At 38.7% G+C, this 17,494-nt stretch overlaps 2 protein-coding genes and 1 gene segment (V, D, J or C); all 3 read left to right on the plus strand.

Annotated features, from left to right (window-relative positions):
* Nucleotides 1–398: 398 nt before the first annotated feature.
* Nucleotides 399–845, plus strand: LOC115366999 (ribonuclease-like 3). Its single transcript, XM_030062693.1, has one exon. It carries the CDS (start codon nucleotides 402–404, stop codon nucleotides 843–845), a length of 444 nt encoding a protein of 147 aa, XP_029918553.1. The 5' UTR covers nucleotides 399–401.
* A 2,046-nt stretch (nucleotides 846–2,891) lies between these two features.
* LOC115367000 (signal-regulatory protein beta-2-like) lies at nucleotides 2,892–4,775 on the plus strand. Its single transcript, XM_030062694.1, has 5 exons — nucleotides 2,892–2,934; nucleotides 3,064–3,393; nucleotides 3,552–3,941; nucleotides 4,143–4,195; nucleotides 4,647–4,775. Exons 1-5 carry the CDS (start codon nucleotides 2,892–2,894, stop codon nucleotides 4,773–4,775), a joined length of 945 nt encoding a protein of 314 aa, XP_029918554.1.
* A 4,775-nt stretch (nucleotides 4,776–9,550) lies between these two features.
* LOC115367001 (Ig kappa chain V region K29-213-like) lies at nucleotides 9,551–10,764 on the plus strand. The segment is given in 3 exon segments: nucleotides 9,551–9,662; nucleotides 10,057–10,425; nucleotides 10,625–10,764. Coding segments are annotated over 3 exon segments (621 nt in total).
* The last annotated feature ends 6,730 nt before the right edge of the window (nucleotides 10,765–17,494 follow it).

Below are 17,494 nucleotides of genomic sequence, written 5' to 3' on the forward strand. Positions count from 1 at the left end.
TTTGTTTTTTTGTTTTTTTGTTTGTTTGTTTGTTTTTGTTTTTTGTTTTTTTGCATTTTGCATTTTGCTATGACTGTGTTCAGATAAATTTCTTTATGAGCCAGATTTAATTGCAAGCACTAAGAAATATGACAAGTTGGTCACACAGTGGACAAATGCAGACCACACAATCCCCTGATGTCTATTTTCCTTTGAGATTAGAAATATTGTTTCCTGGAAGGAGGGACATAATGGGCAAATGCTCAAAATCAGTGTGGATAATACAGTGAGCTTTCAGTATAAACAAAAAAAAAAAAAATGCTGCTTCTCACTGCTGCTGGCAAAGCTACAAACATACAACAATCTATACTGGCACAAAGCTTGAAAATGTGAGGAAAATGCGTCTCTTCTTTCAGGGAATCATGAGGATCCAGGTTGTCTGTGTGTTGCTGGTGTCTCTTTGTGCCACCGTGCTCTCCCAGCCCGCAGACGTCTATCCCCGTTACCAGAAGTTCATCGACCAACATATCAACAGGCAGATGAGAATCGACAGGTGTGACGCGGTGATAAACGGCAAGAGAATCAGCAAGACCAATAGCAACGAGTGCAAGGAGACCAACACCTTCATCCGGGCCAACCTCAATACTGTCAGGTCAGTCTGTGAAAGGGGTGGAGTGCCAGCTGGAAACGGCTTGACCAGAAGCCTAAACCCATTTGACATTGTCGTCTGCACACTGAAAAACCATGGAGGGACGGTTCCCCACTGCCGGTACAGGGGTCAGTCCCGCACCAGGTATATTAATTTCGCCTGCGACCGAGGTTATCCTGTTCACTTTGATGGAGATATTGTACACTTGGAGAACTGATTCAACAGATGCTGTGTAACTCAGCTGCCTGATAAATAAAATAAAAGTTTAAAAGCTTATATTTGTCTCTTCATGTGATGACAGTCTTGCAATAATTGACCAGAATGACAAATAACATGTATATAATTCTTGTTAATAATGATAAGTATACTGTTATTGGCCAGTGCATAATCACCATCTCCTGAGTAAACATTTCTTTGCTGTCAGTCAGTCAATCAGATAATTGGGTGGTTTACAGTAATGAACATGAACAAAGATAAGTCTGCCCAAATGTTTGAGAAAATGAGGACAGTGAAGTAGATGGAGCAAGTTTTAGATGAACAGCAAATCACAGAAAATGTTTTAATTTCACTTTAATTAGAAACTTTATTCTTATTCTTGTAATTACTGCAGTGATTGACAGATGTGAAAAGGATCAAACAAAGTCCCTCTGAGTTTGGTCTGTGGTTTATTGTGTACATTTATAAGTTACTAACAAGCAACACTGAACCAGGGTTCATTTTGAATAAACCTGTTGACCTAAGTCTGTTTTGTTTTGTTTTGTTTTTTGTTTTGTTTGTTTTTTTTGGTCTCATCCTCATTTTACCAAAAGATGGCAGCAGAACAAAGAAAGAGAAAAAGATATTAAGCTTGGAAAAGCAATTTAAGCATTTCCTTTCATCACAGAGGAAACCTTGAACATACAAGTCGCAGGTTGCATGAAGTCCTGTGTCTGGAGAATTACATCATAACCTGTGAGCGAGCTTATCGAAGAAATACTGTATACTCTCAGAACTGATAAAACAGCTGCTGTGTAACTCAGTTGCCAAATAGATAAACTAAAGGTTTGGAAGGTTATTTTTTTCTTCAATTTATGCGAAAACCGTACAATAATTGACCAGTTAGCTGTGAATAACAGTAGAAATAACATGTATATTATTCTTTTTAATAATGATAGGTATAATTTTATCAGTGATCATGACCGTCTTTTAAGTTCACATTTGTTTTCTTGTGAGGTGGTAAGTCAGAGTGTGTGGTTTGTTCATAATATGCAGCATATCACAAACATAAGTTGAAATCTGCACTTATTTTAGAGAAAAGGAAGGCAAAGTGCAGAATTTGATTACTCAGTTTATTAGTAGTATTTTTACTATATGTAGTAGTATTATTCCCTGCAAATGAACTGCTACTTTTGAAATCGATGACAAAATCATCAATCAAACCTTTGGGCCGTGCAAACATGGTCTCTTATTGTGTATTTTTATAAGTCACTTATATATTTACAGACCTTTGGGATCAAGGCCTCTTCCAACACAAAAACTGTATAAACAAGGTTTCATTTTGAATATTCCTGCTGCCTCAAGTCCAGCTGCTCACATACAGTATCTGCTTCCCACCACAAGATGGCAGCAGCGTAAAGAGAGAGGCAAAGGACTTTTTTTTTTTTTTCCTAGATGGATCCTGTAATTCTTCCTCGCTATCTCAATATCTCAGTTACAGGAAATCTCATTCATTTTATCACATTTACAGGAAAATCAATATAAACCCTTGAGGTGCTGGTTATATCTCATTATCCTCTTTCTTCAACATTGTGTGAAGGAAAAAACACCTTTGAGCAAAACATATAAATAACACCTGCACAACAAGACATTTTCAGATATTTTTGTGTCTTCAAGTGATCAGTGGATTTATATTTTCAGCCTGTAAAAACGTATGTATTTGCTGTTGATGATTTTTTTACATCACAGAGAAGAACCTGTGAGTGAAATGTCTGCATTGTTTACTGTAAGTTATTTATGGAAATCAAACACAAGTCTTCATTACAGTAAAAAACAAAATAAAAACCTACTGACACTGGTATTGTTGAATTTCTTTCATATGTGCAGATTTGAAAGATTCAGCTGACATTTTTTCCACTGTGGTATTAGAGTGCGAGGCCAACATGACAACAGGCCAATCAGATTCAGCTTGAAATTTGTTCCCTCCCATTTAATGTAATCATAATACGGCAAATCTTCATCCAGGATGGTTTAAATGAACAGCTCTCTCAAGTGGATTCACCAGAAAATGTTGTTGGTATTTTGTATGCTGTTTGTGCTCAGTATTGGACGTAAGTATTGTGTGGAGAGGTCAGCTTCACTCCTGATTTATTTCAAGAATTGTCATTTTAATTCAGTTTACATGCAGATACATGTAAGTGTAATTCTGCTGCTGTTCTACATTTGATTTGTTTTTACAGGATGCACAGATGATCAGAATTTCACGACAGTGACTGCTCATGTTGGGGAAAATGTGACTCTAACGTGTATGCGACACGACTCTTCAGACACAAAATTCTTATTTTGGATCCGACTTGTTGCTGGAAATTTTCCTGAAGTCTTAGGAAGAACATTTAGCTTTCCATATATAAGCCATGATGGAGTGGCTCGCATTACAGCAAAACAAGAGCCTGGAAAATTTGTTCTACATATTACAAAAACACAACTAAGTGATACTGCAATTTACTACTGTATAAAAGTATATCAAATAAGAATGACATTTTTGAATGGAACATTTCTGAGAATCAAAGGTAAATAGAGCAATATCAGCAATGACTTTCAGGTTCATGAAAAAGTATAAAATGATCATGTTGATATCCAAAATATCTTTTCAAAACAGTATTTTTAAACAGTCTATTGTTCTTTATTGCATAAATGTGTCATGTTTGTTATGTGTTACATTTCTCAGACTCAGAACCAAACATCACTGTTGTCACTCAAGTCTTTCCGTCTGAGCCCGTCTATGAAGGAGACCCTGTGACTCTCCAGTGTTCACTCCTCTCTGACTCGGAGAACAAAGCCTGTCCAGCAGAACACAGTGTGTTCTGGTTCAGAGCCGGATCAGATGAGTCTCATCCCAGGATGATTTACACTCATGGAAACTGGGGTGATGGATGTGAGAAGAGTCCTGAGGCTGGCTCTCCTCCACAGAGCTGTGTCTACAGCTTCTCCAAGAACAGCGTCAGCTCCTCTGATGCAGGGACTTACTACTGTGCTGTGGCCACATGTGGGGAGATCCTGTTTGGAAAAGGAGCTAAACTGGACATTGAAGGTAAAGGAGCTAAACTGGACATCAAAGGTAACCAAACCATTTTCATATTAACATGGAAATCTGCATTTGAATCTTCACTGTCCTAAATAAAGTCCATGAAGTCCACCTAAAAGCAATCATTCATTTTAAATGAGTTAAAAACAGCATCTTGCCAAATGGATTACTTAATGTTAATTGCACTGATGTTTACTGTTTTTGAACTCACTTAATGTGTTCCTTTTCATAAAGTTTCAGCCACCAGAAGGCCTATGTTATTTGAGGATGAAGAAAAGGTCAGGCAGGTACTTCTGTTACTTCTGTCCTCTGCCTTGGCTGTGGCTGTTATGGCCGTCCTCATCTACACCATCAAGAGAAACACACCCAACTGTTGTAACGGTATTATAAAACTTTTTCTTATTTGTCTGTGTAAAACATTATTTCGCTGAATCTCACTTTACTCTCTCACAGTAAAATTAGTGCTGTACATTTCTTCAGTCAACAACAAAGTTAGTATATATGAAATGAATTTTGCTTTGGTGCTGGGAATCCTTATTTGACTGCTGTTGTTGATCGATTTCTCATTTTCCGCTGCAAACAAATTCTGCAACAGCACGTGGTGATCGGGACATCCAGCAGGTAAGGGACTTCAAGATGGAGCTGATCATAAAAACAAAATTTGCAAAGACGTTGTTGTTTGGTGTTTTTCTCTATTCGTGCATGTTGATTTCTACAATCTCTTTTTCCTTTCCTCAGAGAGTTGCAGACACGTTAGTTTATTCTGCAGTAATGTTTACCAGGAGGACAAATGGCAACAGCAGAATGAGGAAGAGAAAAACAGCAGAGGCAGAGGCCGTCCACGCTGCTGTCAGGACTCGGGATTAGCAGCACAAACAAACCAGATGTGGGAATGGATTCATTCATTAGTGACATGTCAAAGGAACTGAAGTGGGTAATGTTGTGATATGGAGGTGCCTTTTTGGCATCTTTTGTGGATATATTTGTACATATATTTTTCACCCAGTGTGTTGTTAAGTGATCACTGGAGCTCCAGAGATTTCACACCAACCTGTCAGGCGCTGAGCGTGTCGTTCAACAGGCCAGCGGTCAAGTCCTCTCTTTCTACTACTGTAGATGTTGCTTGCTGTCACATACTTAAAAAATCTCTTGAGCAAAGTGCTAAACAAATGGTTATTCTTTTTATGTGGAGGTTAATAATAATAAGACAACAATGTGTGTGCCTTTATTACAGAATCATGTATGTAACATTAAAAATGGTAGACATACAGACAAAATTTTCCCTCTGAAGCACCAGTATAATCATGGGATGCCTTTGGGACCTTTGTCCACAGTTCTAATTTATTTAACTTTCTGTGGAAATTGTTTATTGTATTGGTCTTACTTTAGTTATCTTCTCCCACTGAAGAACAAAAGTCTAATAACTGTGATGTGGTTGCAGAAAAGAATTAAGACAGGGTGGAATAGAAATTTCACAAAAAAAAAAAAAAAAAAAAAAAAAAAAAAAAAATCAGTATTAGTATGGAAAAATATTTAAAAAATCATTGAAACTTTGGGAGAAAAGCATTATGGTGAAATCACAATTTGTCAAGTTATTCAAAACTTTATATGTTAATTATTGGGTAAACTGTCTGTATCTGAGTGAAAAAAGCAAAAAAAAATGTACCCAATTCTTCTTGTGGCTTATTGTTTTATATAAAAAAGACTATCAATTTATAGGTGAACTTCTGAAATGTATTATTTTGCACCATTCACTTCAAATTAGAATAACATATATTGGCACACAAAAGGCACCCTGCAGTATTATTGACCCTGAACTGGCCCGTAGTGTGACCTTGCTTGGCCTGAGTCAGTACATGAAATATAGTTATTTGGCGAGTCATTGTTCATTATTGTAAAACAAAACGAGTAATAATTACAAATATAGCCTCTTTTTTCTAGCCTCTTTAGATTTGAATGGCTGGTGGTTAAAGAGACTGCCTCATAAGGCTGAGATCACTGATTAAATCCATACAACAGAAAATAAATGTCCAACACCAGCCACACTCAGACTCCACCTGCTCACTTATTGTAAGCTGCCCTGGATATGAAATGCATTAGGATACCAGGGAAAAAAAAAAAAAAAAAAAAGATGAAACTGTCACCACATTAATGACTTGTGGCAATGAATATAAGGCACCAGCTGAGGAAACTGGAGGACATAGATAGACAGATTGATTACGTCTGTCAGCAACTCTCAGCACGTCTGATGACAGTGATACTTGCAGTGATGCCCAGTCTTTCAGCCAAATGATCTTTTTTAATGCAGCAGGCAGGTGAGCTGAGAATTCAAATGTACCAACAACTTACCTTTGAAATCTCTGATCATGATTTATAATTGCACCTTGTTATCAGTTTTGTTAGTTTTTTTTTTTTGTTTGTTTCCCTTTTGCTTTTATCTTCACATGTATTTTATGTTCTATTGCCTCGATTTATTGACTTTAAATTCTATTGTATAACACAACAGTATGCAAATAAAGTTTGCTTGATTGATTGTTGTTTTTTTGTTGAATGATAGTTGTGATTCACTCATTCACTTATTAAGTCTTTCATTCATCAGTTGATTGATTGATTGATTCATTCATTTACTCAATTAATTTTTGTAATATATGGTGATATAACTGAGTTCAAATCTGGCGCCAATCTGCAGTGTGGTCGTTTGAATTCTGTCCCAGCTGTTACCTTCTTATTTTTTAACACTTACCAAGAAAATGAAAAGCCAAAGGTAAGATGTCTCCCATCACAGGAAACCCCTTGTACTCACGGTGAAAGAGCAAAAAATGCAAATAAACAAACAAACAAATACATAAATAAAAATATATGAGGAACTTTTTCCCAGCCAAGCCAACAAAACAGTTTCTCATTCTAATTGTTGTGTGTCCATTTGTGAACTTGATCTAATTTATCAGACAATAAAATTTTTCTAACATATCAGTCAATAAAACACACTTGACCACCCTCTAGTGTCCTGTCACTCAGAAGTGTGTGCTGACTCACCAGCCTGTAGGAAACAAGTGTGATATTTGCCTGTTATGAAAATTATAAATCAATTCCATTTCCAATTTATTTTGCAGTTGTACAGCTTCACAGTGAATGAAGGCCTGCTTGGTATGTCGGTGTTTTATGTGCACATTTCGACATTCACTTTCAAATGCTGAGTCTTCTCCACACACAACTGGTTGACTGCTGTGACCTTTACTGCTTATAAATGAAAAAAAAATAATATGGGTTTCTGAAATAGTGACTGACTTCTCACCAGCTGATTTCATAACATGACCAGGACAGAGCTCTATGATTACAGTAAGAGTGGGATATAAATGGTGGAAGTCCGTCTCAATAAATTAATAAACAAATAAACTCATTTCATGTAGTGGGATTCTAAAATATTTCCTAGTGACAGCACAGAAATCAGTGACAGACAAGCCAGTTCTAACCGGATGGCTGATGTTTGTGGTTTTCATACTGCAGGAAGTTATAAAAAAAAACCCTGTTTTCTCTTGAAGTACCAGCTCAGTCTACAGCTGACTCAGAAATGGGCTGCTGTGTGAGTGTCTTTGTAGTTCAAGGCCCTTCCTGCCACTAAAGTGTCTCACAAAGCAGAATCAGGATGCATTCACTGACCTGAACAGGCTCCATGCTGCACACATCTATAACTCACAGGCTGAACCTCCTAAATGTGACACATTGTCACCACAGTGTCATTTCATGCGAAAACACATCCAACAGGTTGTGTGTGTGTGTGTGTGTGTGTGTGTGTGTGTGTGTGTGTGTGTGTGTGTGTGTGTGTGTACCTGGTATTGCTAATGTTGTGGGGACATAAATCTGTTTACACAGTCACGTTGTGGGGACTCGCCTCCCTTATGGGGACAAAAAGCAAGTCCCCATAAGGGAGCACCATTAATTTTAGGGTGAAGACTTGATTTAAAGCTAAGATAACTTTAGGGTTAGGGTTAAGGTTAGGCAGGTAGTGGTTAGGGTTAAGGTTAGGATAAATCTCCAGGAAATGAATGTAAGTCAATGTAATGTCCCCAGAAGTGATGGAAACCAACGTGTGTGTGTGTGTGTGTGTGTGTGTGTGTGTGTAGAAGGTGGTTGAAAAAGGGGATATTATGCAAATACCCAAATAAACCACAGTAACCAACACTGACCTTAGTGGAGAGCTCAAATGAACTTTGAACTCAGTTTTTAAATGCCTTCATTATAACTATTTTTAGGAACCAAAAATTAAAAAAAAAGAACTGGCCAAATTTAATCTCAAAGGGATTCATTTCACTAACTCCCGTCTAATGCTATTTCACTATTCTGCTTTTCAAGTTGTTCTGAAAAGACGAGCTGCAGTTGTGCTGTTTGAATGTGCTTCACACACGACAAACAGAGGACTTATTTATCCAGGAAGGTCACACTGAGATTTGACACAGGATCTCTTCTGACAGGGTGTTTTGGCAAACAAAAATGATTAAATGTATTGCCATTTTACTTTTGTTATTCTAAACAGCTGTTGTCTTACAGGATGGGAAAATCCTTTGCCACACAGGGAGTGATGTGATTTACATTTCCAGCTGCTGCACCAGTGGTTTGTTTGCAATAAACAGTCATGTGTATCACTTGTGTGCACGAGATAGTTAACATGAGCTGAAGAGTAAAAGCAAGAGAGTGGCAAACTTTATTAGTTGAAAATTCAAGAAAAAGAAAGTGAACCTCGGCATTGCCCAGAATAACCACGACACTTTACTGAAGTGCCATTTACTAAAAGAAGAACAGGGTTTCAGGATGTTTATACAGAAACTGAGCTCAGAAGAATAATTCAGGCTACAATTTATCAGCAACTGAAAATTGTGAAACAACTGAAACACACATTAATATTATGATACAGCAAGTGGGACAAGCTCTCTTCAAATTCAGTACAAATGCGGTAAAAAAACACCAATGTGACAGGAAATGTGCTTGTGAGTTCTACTTGAACCTATCAGGTGCGCTTCATCTCCTTCACTCACACAAAGACACCAAGAGTTTCTGACCAGAGAGAGAAAGTCATGATGATCAAACTATGGGTTACAGTGTTCCTCCTCCATCGAGTGTGTAAGTACAATCCCATTCTGTCCAAATATTTTATTGAACAGGCTAACCATATTGTTAGAAAGTTATTGATCATTTAAGTTATTGACCGTTGTTGGCAAGAGCACTAAGGAAACAGCTGATATGATGACCTTCATCAGCTACAATGACTTAAGAACAGACACATATCATACATAAACCTGTTTCAAGAGAATTTTAGATTAGTCAAGACAGTGAAAAACATAAATGAATAAAATGGTTTTCTTGGAAATTAATATTGTTATGTTTTTCTACTGCACTGCACTGTTATATGCACACCATTTTGTTCTCCATTTTATTCAGATACTTTGACATCAGTGACCACAGTGCAACTTGGTGAACCTGTGACCCTTGAGTGTTTCTTCTCTGCTGAGGGCTACAGCAGTAGGAAAGTCCAGTGGTACAAACAGAGCATTGGGGAGACTCTGGAATTAATTACAACTTCGATTGTAGGACCTAAACTGAAGGTTGAATCTATCTCAAGATATGAACTTAAAACTTTTATTAATATGAGCCACCTGACCATCTCAAGCACAATACAAGAAGATGAGGCCATGTATCACTGCGCAGTGACCTACTGGAAAGGTGATGATTGGAGTGGCACATTTTTGTCCTTAAAAGGTAATCATGTGCTATATTTCTGCCACTCATCTGAACCTGGAATTATGTCACATTTGGTTAATAGAAAGAGCTCATACTTTTGACATTTACACATTTAAAAATATGTTCTTGTACCAGGTCTGGTCATCATGTGTGTCAGTGTTCATGTCAGAGCTCCAAGAACTGGATTTTCCTCCAAGAACACTTGATTTTTATTTATTACAGTTCTGCCATAAAAAGACACCACACAATCCTATTTTTTCATTCAAAATTGTCTCAAGTGTGGCGAGCGTGTGGAGGTAAATTTATTTCAAAAACAGACTGAAGTTTCATGTGCGATGTAATGAAATACTTCTTAAGCTTTGAACATGTGTTTGAAGATCCCCAGCATTCGACCATGTTTTGTAATACACAGGAAACACACAGAGGATGTCAGACTATACTGTTGTGCAGAGGCCAGTGTCTGAGCCCGTCTATGAAGGAGACCCTGTGACTCTCCAGTGTTCACTCCTCTCTGACTCGGAGAACAAAGCCTGTCCAGCAGGACACAGTGTGTTCTGGTTCAGAGCCGGATCAGATGAGTCTCATCCCAGGATCATTTACACTCATGGAAACAGGAGTGATGGATGTGAGAAGAGTCCTGAGGCTGGCTCTCCACCACAGAGCTGTGTCTACAACTTTTCCAAGAGCAGCGTCAACTCCTCTGATGCTGGGACTTACTACTGTGCTGTGGCCACATGTGGGGAGATCCTGTTTGGAAATGCAACTAAACTGGACATTGAAGGTAAATTCAGCATTTTCAGGTCAAGGCAGAAAATTTTCTTTCTTTCTTTCCCTTCGGAAATGGAAACGAAATGGGAATCTGAATGTTTAATTTGATGTGAACCATACAGTAAAACTTAGAACAGAGTGTTGATGACATTGTTGATGAATCTCCTTTTCTTTGAAAAGCACTGACAAAATTGTTTTCCTATGTTGTCTAGAAAAAGGAAGTCCAGTTTTCATTGCTCTGATCACGACCGCGGTCTGCCTGGCCCTGTCTGTAATTGGAAATATTGTTCTCATCTGTAACCGAAATCCAACCCAATCAGTGTGTGAACGATGTAAAGGTAAGCTGTCTTAGATGGCCAAAGTAAAATTGTACACAAAGAAAATAATGCTGTGGAAAAATGTACATTTGCTTTAATTACCTCCGCCCAACAGAGCTGGATGGAAGTTCAAAGGAGGGTGAGGTGTTGGCTGTGATTAACGTTTGATGAACATCCAACATGTGGAACTGGCATATCTTGACAATGCATATTGTTGGTGGGGGTTATTCGCTTCATTGAGTGCAGTTTGATTTAACACTTAGCATTCATGGCCTGAATTATGACCAAAGAAATAATACATTAATCATTTTGCATATTGTTCATTAATCATGTAAGCAGCCAACACTGTTAAGACTTACACAGTGAACAGTAGTTTGTCAGCTTTCCTAAGAAGTCATCTGAGAAATTCAATAAATTTTCCACTTAGGACTTAATTCAAAGACTTGTGTTAGTAATTCATAATTTGAACATATCTGTGTAAAAGATTGGTGATTTAATAATTTTGTTTCAATCCAGGAATAGGACATGCCTCTTTGCAATCAAGACACGACAAATTGAGCAAACCAGCAAATGATCTTGTAAGTGATAATAACACATGGCAGTTCTTTGTTATTCCATTACGATACTGTCTTTATGACACATGATGAACATTTTATTGCTTCCCATGCAGACTGAAGAGGAAAACCAAATGAGCTACGCTGCTCTAAGTTTCTCAGAAAGAAAAGCTACAAGAGGAAGGAAGAAGAGGGAGTCATTTGAGGAAAGTGTGTACTCTGACGTTAAATGTTGACAGTGAGTGTAAGTTTCCAGATGTCTACTAATGGCGCTTTTCCACTAGCACCTACTCGGCTCGACTTGGCTTGACTCTACACGGTTTGTAAGGTTTTCCATTAGGTGGTAGTACCTGGTACCAGGTACTATTTTAGTCGAGCAGAAAATGTGACGTAAACGCCGTGCAGGCCACTGATTGGACTGGGAACAATGACACATGAGAGCGACTCTTTCACGAAAACTAAACCCGGCATCTTTTTTAAAAAAAAGGGCAACAGCGACTGTGCACATTGATCATCACTGAAGTTGGCAAAGTTGGAAAATGGCAAGCAAACCGGTACCGTGGTCAAATGAAGCGGTGGAGACTTTTCTGTGCTTGGTTGTGGGGCTGCCTTGCTATGACGACTCCACCCACGATGAGGTGGTACTCAATTGTAAAGGAAAACGACAGAAACCAAGTCGAGCTGAGTTGAATTGCACCAAGTAGAGCCGAGTAGATGCTAGTAGAAAAGCGCCATAACAGCACCTGGTCCATGTCAGTGGCTGGACTTCATGATTTACACCCAGTCCAAAAAGGATTGTTTGTCCCAAACCAAGACGCTGAACTCCTAGTAGATCCTGTAGCAGACCCTGACCTCTGACCTCCATGTAAGCCAGAAAAACAATATCCCCAGTAGCTTCATCACTGTCATTATTTATATTGTGCTGCCATCTTTATGCTAACAATTTCCACCGTAAATTTGGGCCGGTTAAAGTGGTGAGTTTTTCCATTGAACTAAACAATCCCACATAGACAACACAAGAGCAATGTTTGTTTCTATTCTATTGTATTCTATATTATTTATGTGAACCTGACAATCAACAGTAGAAAAGAGAGAGTGAGAGAGAGAGAGAGAGAGAGAGAGAAAGAGAGAGAGAGAGAGAGACAGACACAGAGAGAGAGAGAGAGGAAGCACTAATAATAGCTCACTACCACTTGTTAGTGACAACTGCTACTGCTAAGATTACTGGTAATAAATAAATTAATTTGCAAGGCCTACTGGCACGTTGCATCTTCAACAATACTTTATGGACACCAATAACAAAGAAACAAACGAGCTCAAACGACTGGTTATGGAAGAACTTACCGCAAAGATTCTCCACCCACCAGGCTCACAGAGATTATGAAGGGGCACTTCATCCAAAATACAACAAAAAAATATTTTCCTACTGACCAAAGTGCAATCCGTCCATTCGGATTGTGTGCAATTTGGCAAGGTTTTCTGTTGTTACCATCCCAACCATCAAAAATGTACATGTGGCAAAACTCAACAGCAGCAGCTCCTTCCAAAAACATTGACACAGACACCCAGCATAATCCACAGCCCTGTAGGACAGAGTGTCGTATCTGTATCTGTCCACCCCCATAAAGTAGGAATTACAGCTGGATAGATACAGTAATACAGTAGTACAACAGGAAAAAGCCCAGAGCAACACTCCTCACCTCTGAGGACTGAGGATTTTACCGGGTATCTATGTCGTTATTCTTGGAAAGAGCTGTTGTGTTTGATTTTTCCAAGTGTTTTGACAGTTTCAATTCCTCAAAAGAATACCCATCCAGTATTTAGGGGCTGGAAAACGGGAATCGAGGAAGGCTGGAGACCTTGCCAACTACCTGCATTGGCAGATTGCACAAGTGGGAAAATATCTTTCCTTTGTATTTCGGGTGAACTGTTCCTTTAATTCTAGTGATCGCTACCAAGTTCAAGTTTATTCATAGCCCGTAATCACTGATTACAGACTCAACAGACTGGATGTCGCCAGGATCAAAAAAAGCATGCAGGCATTTAATGTATACAGTATCATTTAGTATTATTTGTACACATAGAAGAAACATTTCAGATATAATTAATAGACACATATAAATCAGATTCTGATTCTTTACTGGGTTTTTCTCTTGAATTGCAATTAAAGTTTTTCTTGGTACAGTTGAATTTACATTTTGGTTGACTGGAAGTTAATGATGTACTAAATCATTTGGAAAACAAATGTGAAAGAAATACCCATTTTTTCATTTTTTTTTTTTTTTAAACAAAGCAACTTTACTGAATGTATGTATTCTTTATACACAGAAACATGAAATAACCTAAACACTGACCACTAATCTATTGTAATATTGTCAATAATGTCACAGTTTATCTTTGTAATAAAAGTCAAGATTACTGCACATGATAAGAGCTAATAAAGCTGAGCTACATATGAGATGTTTTGTTTGCAGTTTTTATGCGACGATCTTCACAGTGAGAAACTTCACCGTTGGTCTTTTCTCACAGCAGAGCATAAACTCTGGCTCTGTGACTCTCGCTTTTTTCTTCCTCTTTTAACTTTTCTTGTGGAGAAATGCAATGCTGCATAGTTCATCACCTCTGCTTCACCATCCTTCACCAAATAACTGTATATTTTCCCAAAAGGATTTTAGAGATTAGTGCTGTAACAGCTGGACCACTAAAGTTGAAATGGGTCACACATCAAAGCCACAGGGGTTTGTAACTTTAACCTTTTCTGAGAGGGGTTACTAATCAGTGACTGTTACATTTGTTTATTTCTAACAGAGATGTTGGTCCTGCTAATGGCACTAGAGGGAGGGTCATGGGGTTGTACAAATCGCAGATTTCATCCTGTGGCCAACCCAAATGTTCTCACAAAATTTACACTTTAATAACTAACATTACCACTGTGACAACATTTTGGCCTGCTGGTGGAGCTACAACAAAGGTCATGGAGTCACCAAAGTCTACAGATATCAAAATCTAGCCAACATGAATGCTGTAACCAAATGTAGATACATGTAGATAACATGTAGATACTGTATGTTTTCTCTTTCAGGACTGTTAACAACACTATTAACCAAATGTAAGGCGTAGCAGCTCAAAAATAATTTGTGTGAATCATCAAAGTTCTTTTGTCTTGCTAGTTTCACATTACTGTGACGCCTTTGAAACGACAAACAAAGCCACATGCAGCAGCTCAGCTCAGAGATGCGGCTGTGGCTGGCCATCTCTCTGCCTTGTAAAGATCACCAAGACTGTTTACCCACAACAGACCCGGCTAGGGGCATCAACAGGATGTGCAGCCAGAGTGGAGGTACAGCACACCTCAGCAGGCCAATCTGAGGGTACACACTTTTAGTTTTGTCCTCCTGGATGTGCATTCATTTACATTCATGTAAAAATCAATAAAAACAAAACAAAACAAACAAAAACAAACAAACAAACAAAAAACAATGTATAACCAAACAATAAAAACAATTTAGAAACAAAATCTCCCTCTTGTTTTGTCTTTTTAGTCTTAAAAATATCCTGTGATCTTGTCATTTTTTATTTTGAAGTTTAACAATACATAATTTAAATTAAATTAGTTTCACAAAAACTCTGATAACCTAGTTTCATTCCCTCCCCATGAGGTATTACTGTTTTGTGTCTCAAATAAAATTAGATATCCAATATATATCAGCAACAAAACATGTTAAAAATAGACTTACCTTTAAACTACAAGAGCTGAAGTGATGTGGGCACCACCAGTGAATCAGCAGCATTCTTCTTCCCGTCAGCAACTATGTAAGAAAGGTATTTTATAAACCTCAGAAACTGCAGTGGGACTAAAACCAGTGACTAAAAGTGCATGGGCCTTCTCTCACTGAGCTGATATGAGTGTGTGTAACCATCCTGCCCTCTGTGACTGCTCTTATTAAGCCAAAACATAAATAAATATTTATCTAATATCTAATCAAAGAATCTAATGCTATAAGTGCTCCACTTGCCTTAAAAAAAAAAAAAAACATTTCCTGAAACTAAAACTGAAATAGACAGGAAGAATAGCCCCTGTGAGTTGACACCATATTGTGACAGCCCAACCACAATGAGGCACATTTTCCATTTATCATTGTTTGTTAGTCAGTGGTTGTGTCAATGTGTGCATGTTCATGTTCAGCGGGTCAGCGCAGCACCAAGAGGGCACTTATACAAAGCACTGTGCACATCCATTTGCACCCATATACAGTTCATAAGTCCATAAGTATATAAGTCCATGGACAGCCACACAAAATTCATAATTTTGCCTTTGTACACCACCACAGTAGATTTGAAATGGAGTAATCAAGATGTGATTGAAGTGCAGACTTTCAGTTTTAATTTAAGGAGTTGAACAAAAATAGTTTCAGCAGACTTTCAGCTTTAATTTAAGGGGTTGAACAAAAATAGTTTCAGCCTAATGCCACAAAACTGATAGGATGGCACTTCACAGCACAGAAGGACAATGACCCAAAACATGCTGCCAAAGCAACCCAAGAGTTACTGAAAGCAAAGAAGTGGAATATACTTCAATGGCCAAGTCAGTCCTCAGACCTCAACCTGACTGATCATGCTTTCATTTGCTGAGGATGACAGACCACCTTTAAAACATTAATAATGCCCAAAAAGTAGCTGAATTTAAATTCTATATTGTTAAACTTCAAAATGAAAAATGTCAAGATCGCTGGATATTTTTAAGACAAAAAAAAAATATTGTTTGGTTATGCATTGTTTTTGAATGTAAATGAATGCACATCCAGGAGGCAAAACTAAAAGTGTGTACCCTCAGATTAGCCTGCTGAGATGTGCTGTACCTCCACTCTGGCTGCACATCCTGTTGATGCTCCTAGTCGGGTCTGTTGTGGGTAAAAAGCCTTGGTGGTCTATCAGAGGCAGAGAGATGGCCAGCCACAGCCGCATCTCTGAGCTGAGCTGCTGTATGTGGCTTTGCTTGTCGTTTCAAAGGCGTCTGTGTTTTAATCACACTGAATGCAGTGCTGTGAAGCAAGAAAGGCAAAAGAACTTTGATGATTCACGCAAACTATTTTTGAGCCGCTACACCCAACCTACCTTTGTTTATAGTGTTATTCACAGTTCTGAATAATAGAATGTATCTGTGAAGCTTCACAAGGTGTAAGCAGAAACAATGATCTGACCGCTGATAACAGTGACTTTCCTTCTGAGTCATTTTAACTGTTTTTTAATCTGCCAAGGTGCCTCCACCTCAGTCTGCTGTATGATTGTAGTACTATCACGTTATTATTACTATAACATTACAACCATACATTAGTAAAGTAATTTGGTAAAAGTATTTCAAACAACATTGTCTGTGTTGTGCCAAGTGATGGGTCACTGGTTGTGACACTGGACAGCATATTCAGATGTAGGAAACAAAGCATCACAAGCTCGGAGATGAAAGCTTAAATTTTCACTTGAAAACATCTAAATCAGTGTTTCCCAAATACTGGGTCGCGACCCACATGTGGGTCGCATGAGATTTTATTTGGGTCGCCAAGTAAATTTGTAGTACCGTATTGATCTGAATATAAGACGATATTTTTTCCATTGAAAATGCCCATGTACTGTACTTGCATATGTTCCATGCTTGAATACAGTAGGCTACACTTCCCCCGCTCTGGCACGGTTGGAAGGGGTGTGCTCCAGCACAGTATGGGCGTTCATGCACGAGCACATGAACGGTCACGCACGCAGCGCGCGAACGTGGATACAACGTAAATCATGCAACTTTCCTCCTGCCTCCGCAAAATCGTTTAATGCACGCAGCGCGATTACCGGCGAATGGCCGCATTGCGCAATCAGTAATCAACCATGTTGTCTGTGTCGCTGTCCATTGTGCTGCTGCAACCGTGTATAAACAAAAGTTGATTTATGATGAAAGGTATATATGACAGTCTGTGTGCGCCGTGCACCTGTCAGATCCGGCAGACCTGACCGGGTGGGCGCGGTGCCGACTGAGGCACCGGGCGGCATCAGGTGGGCCGGCCGGTGTGCGCCGCCACCCGGTTGAATGTGGCAGCCAGCTGACATGCTGCTCCGGCTGTCAGTTGGGCTTTCTGAAGTTACCTCCAAAACTGTCAAGGTAAATAAACATCCCTTAACCGTGGCCCTGAGTGCAATGTGAGACGGTGGTGGTCTCAGAAAGAAG

The sequence above is a fragment of the Myripristis murdjan genome, chromosome 10, assembly GCF_902150065.1.
Source record: "Myripristis murdjan chromosome 10, fMyrMur1.1, whole genome shotgun sequence".
Lineage (NCBI taxonomy): Eukaryota > Metazoa > Chordata > Actinopteri > Holocentriformes > Holocentridae > Myripristis > Myripristis murdjan.

Bases quoted from the DNA above. Each gene is read 5' to 3' on its own strand.
- LOC115366999 (XM_030062693.1), top strand. From the start codon at position 402: ATGAGGATCCAGGTTGTCTGTGTGTTGCTGGTGTCTCTTTGTGCCACC.
- LOC115367000 (XM_030062694.1), top strand. From the start codon at position 2,892: ATGTTGTTGGTATTTTGTATGCTGTTTGTGCTCAGTATTGGAC. The intron at 3,942-4,142 runs GTAACCAAACCA...CTTTTCATAAAG, and splicing joins AGCTAAACTGGACATCAAAG to TTTCAGCCACCAGAAGGCCT. The intron at 4,196-4,646 runs GTACTTCTGTTA...TCCTTTCCTCAG, and splicing joins ATGAAGAAAAGGTCAGGCAG to AGAGTTGCAGACACGTTAGT.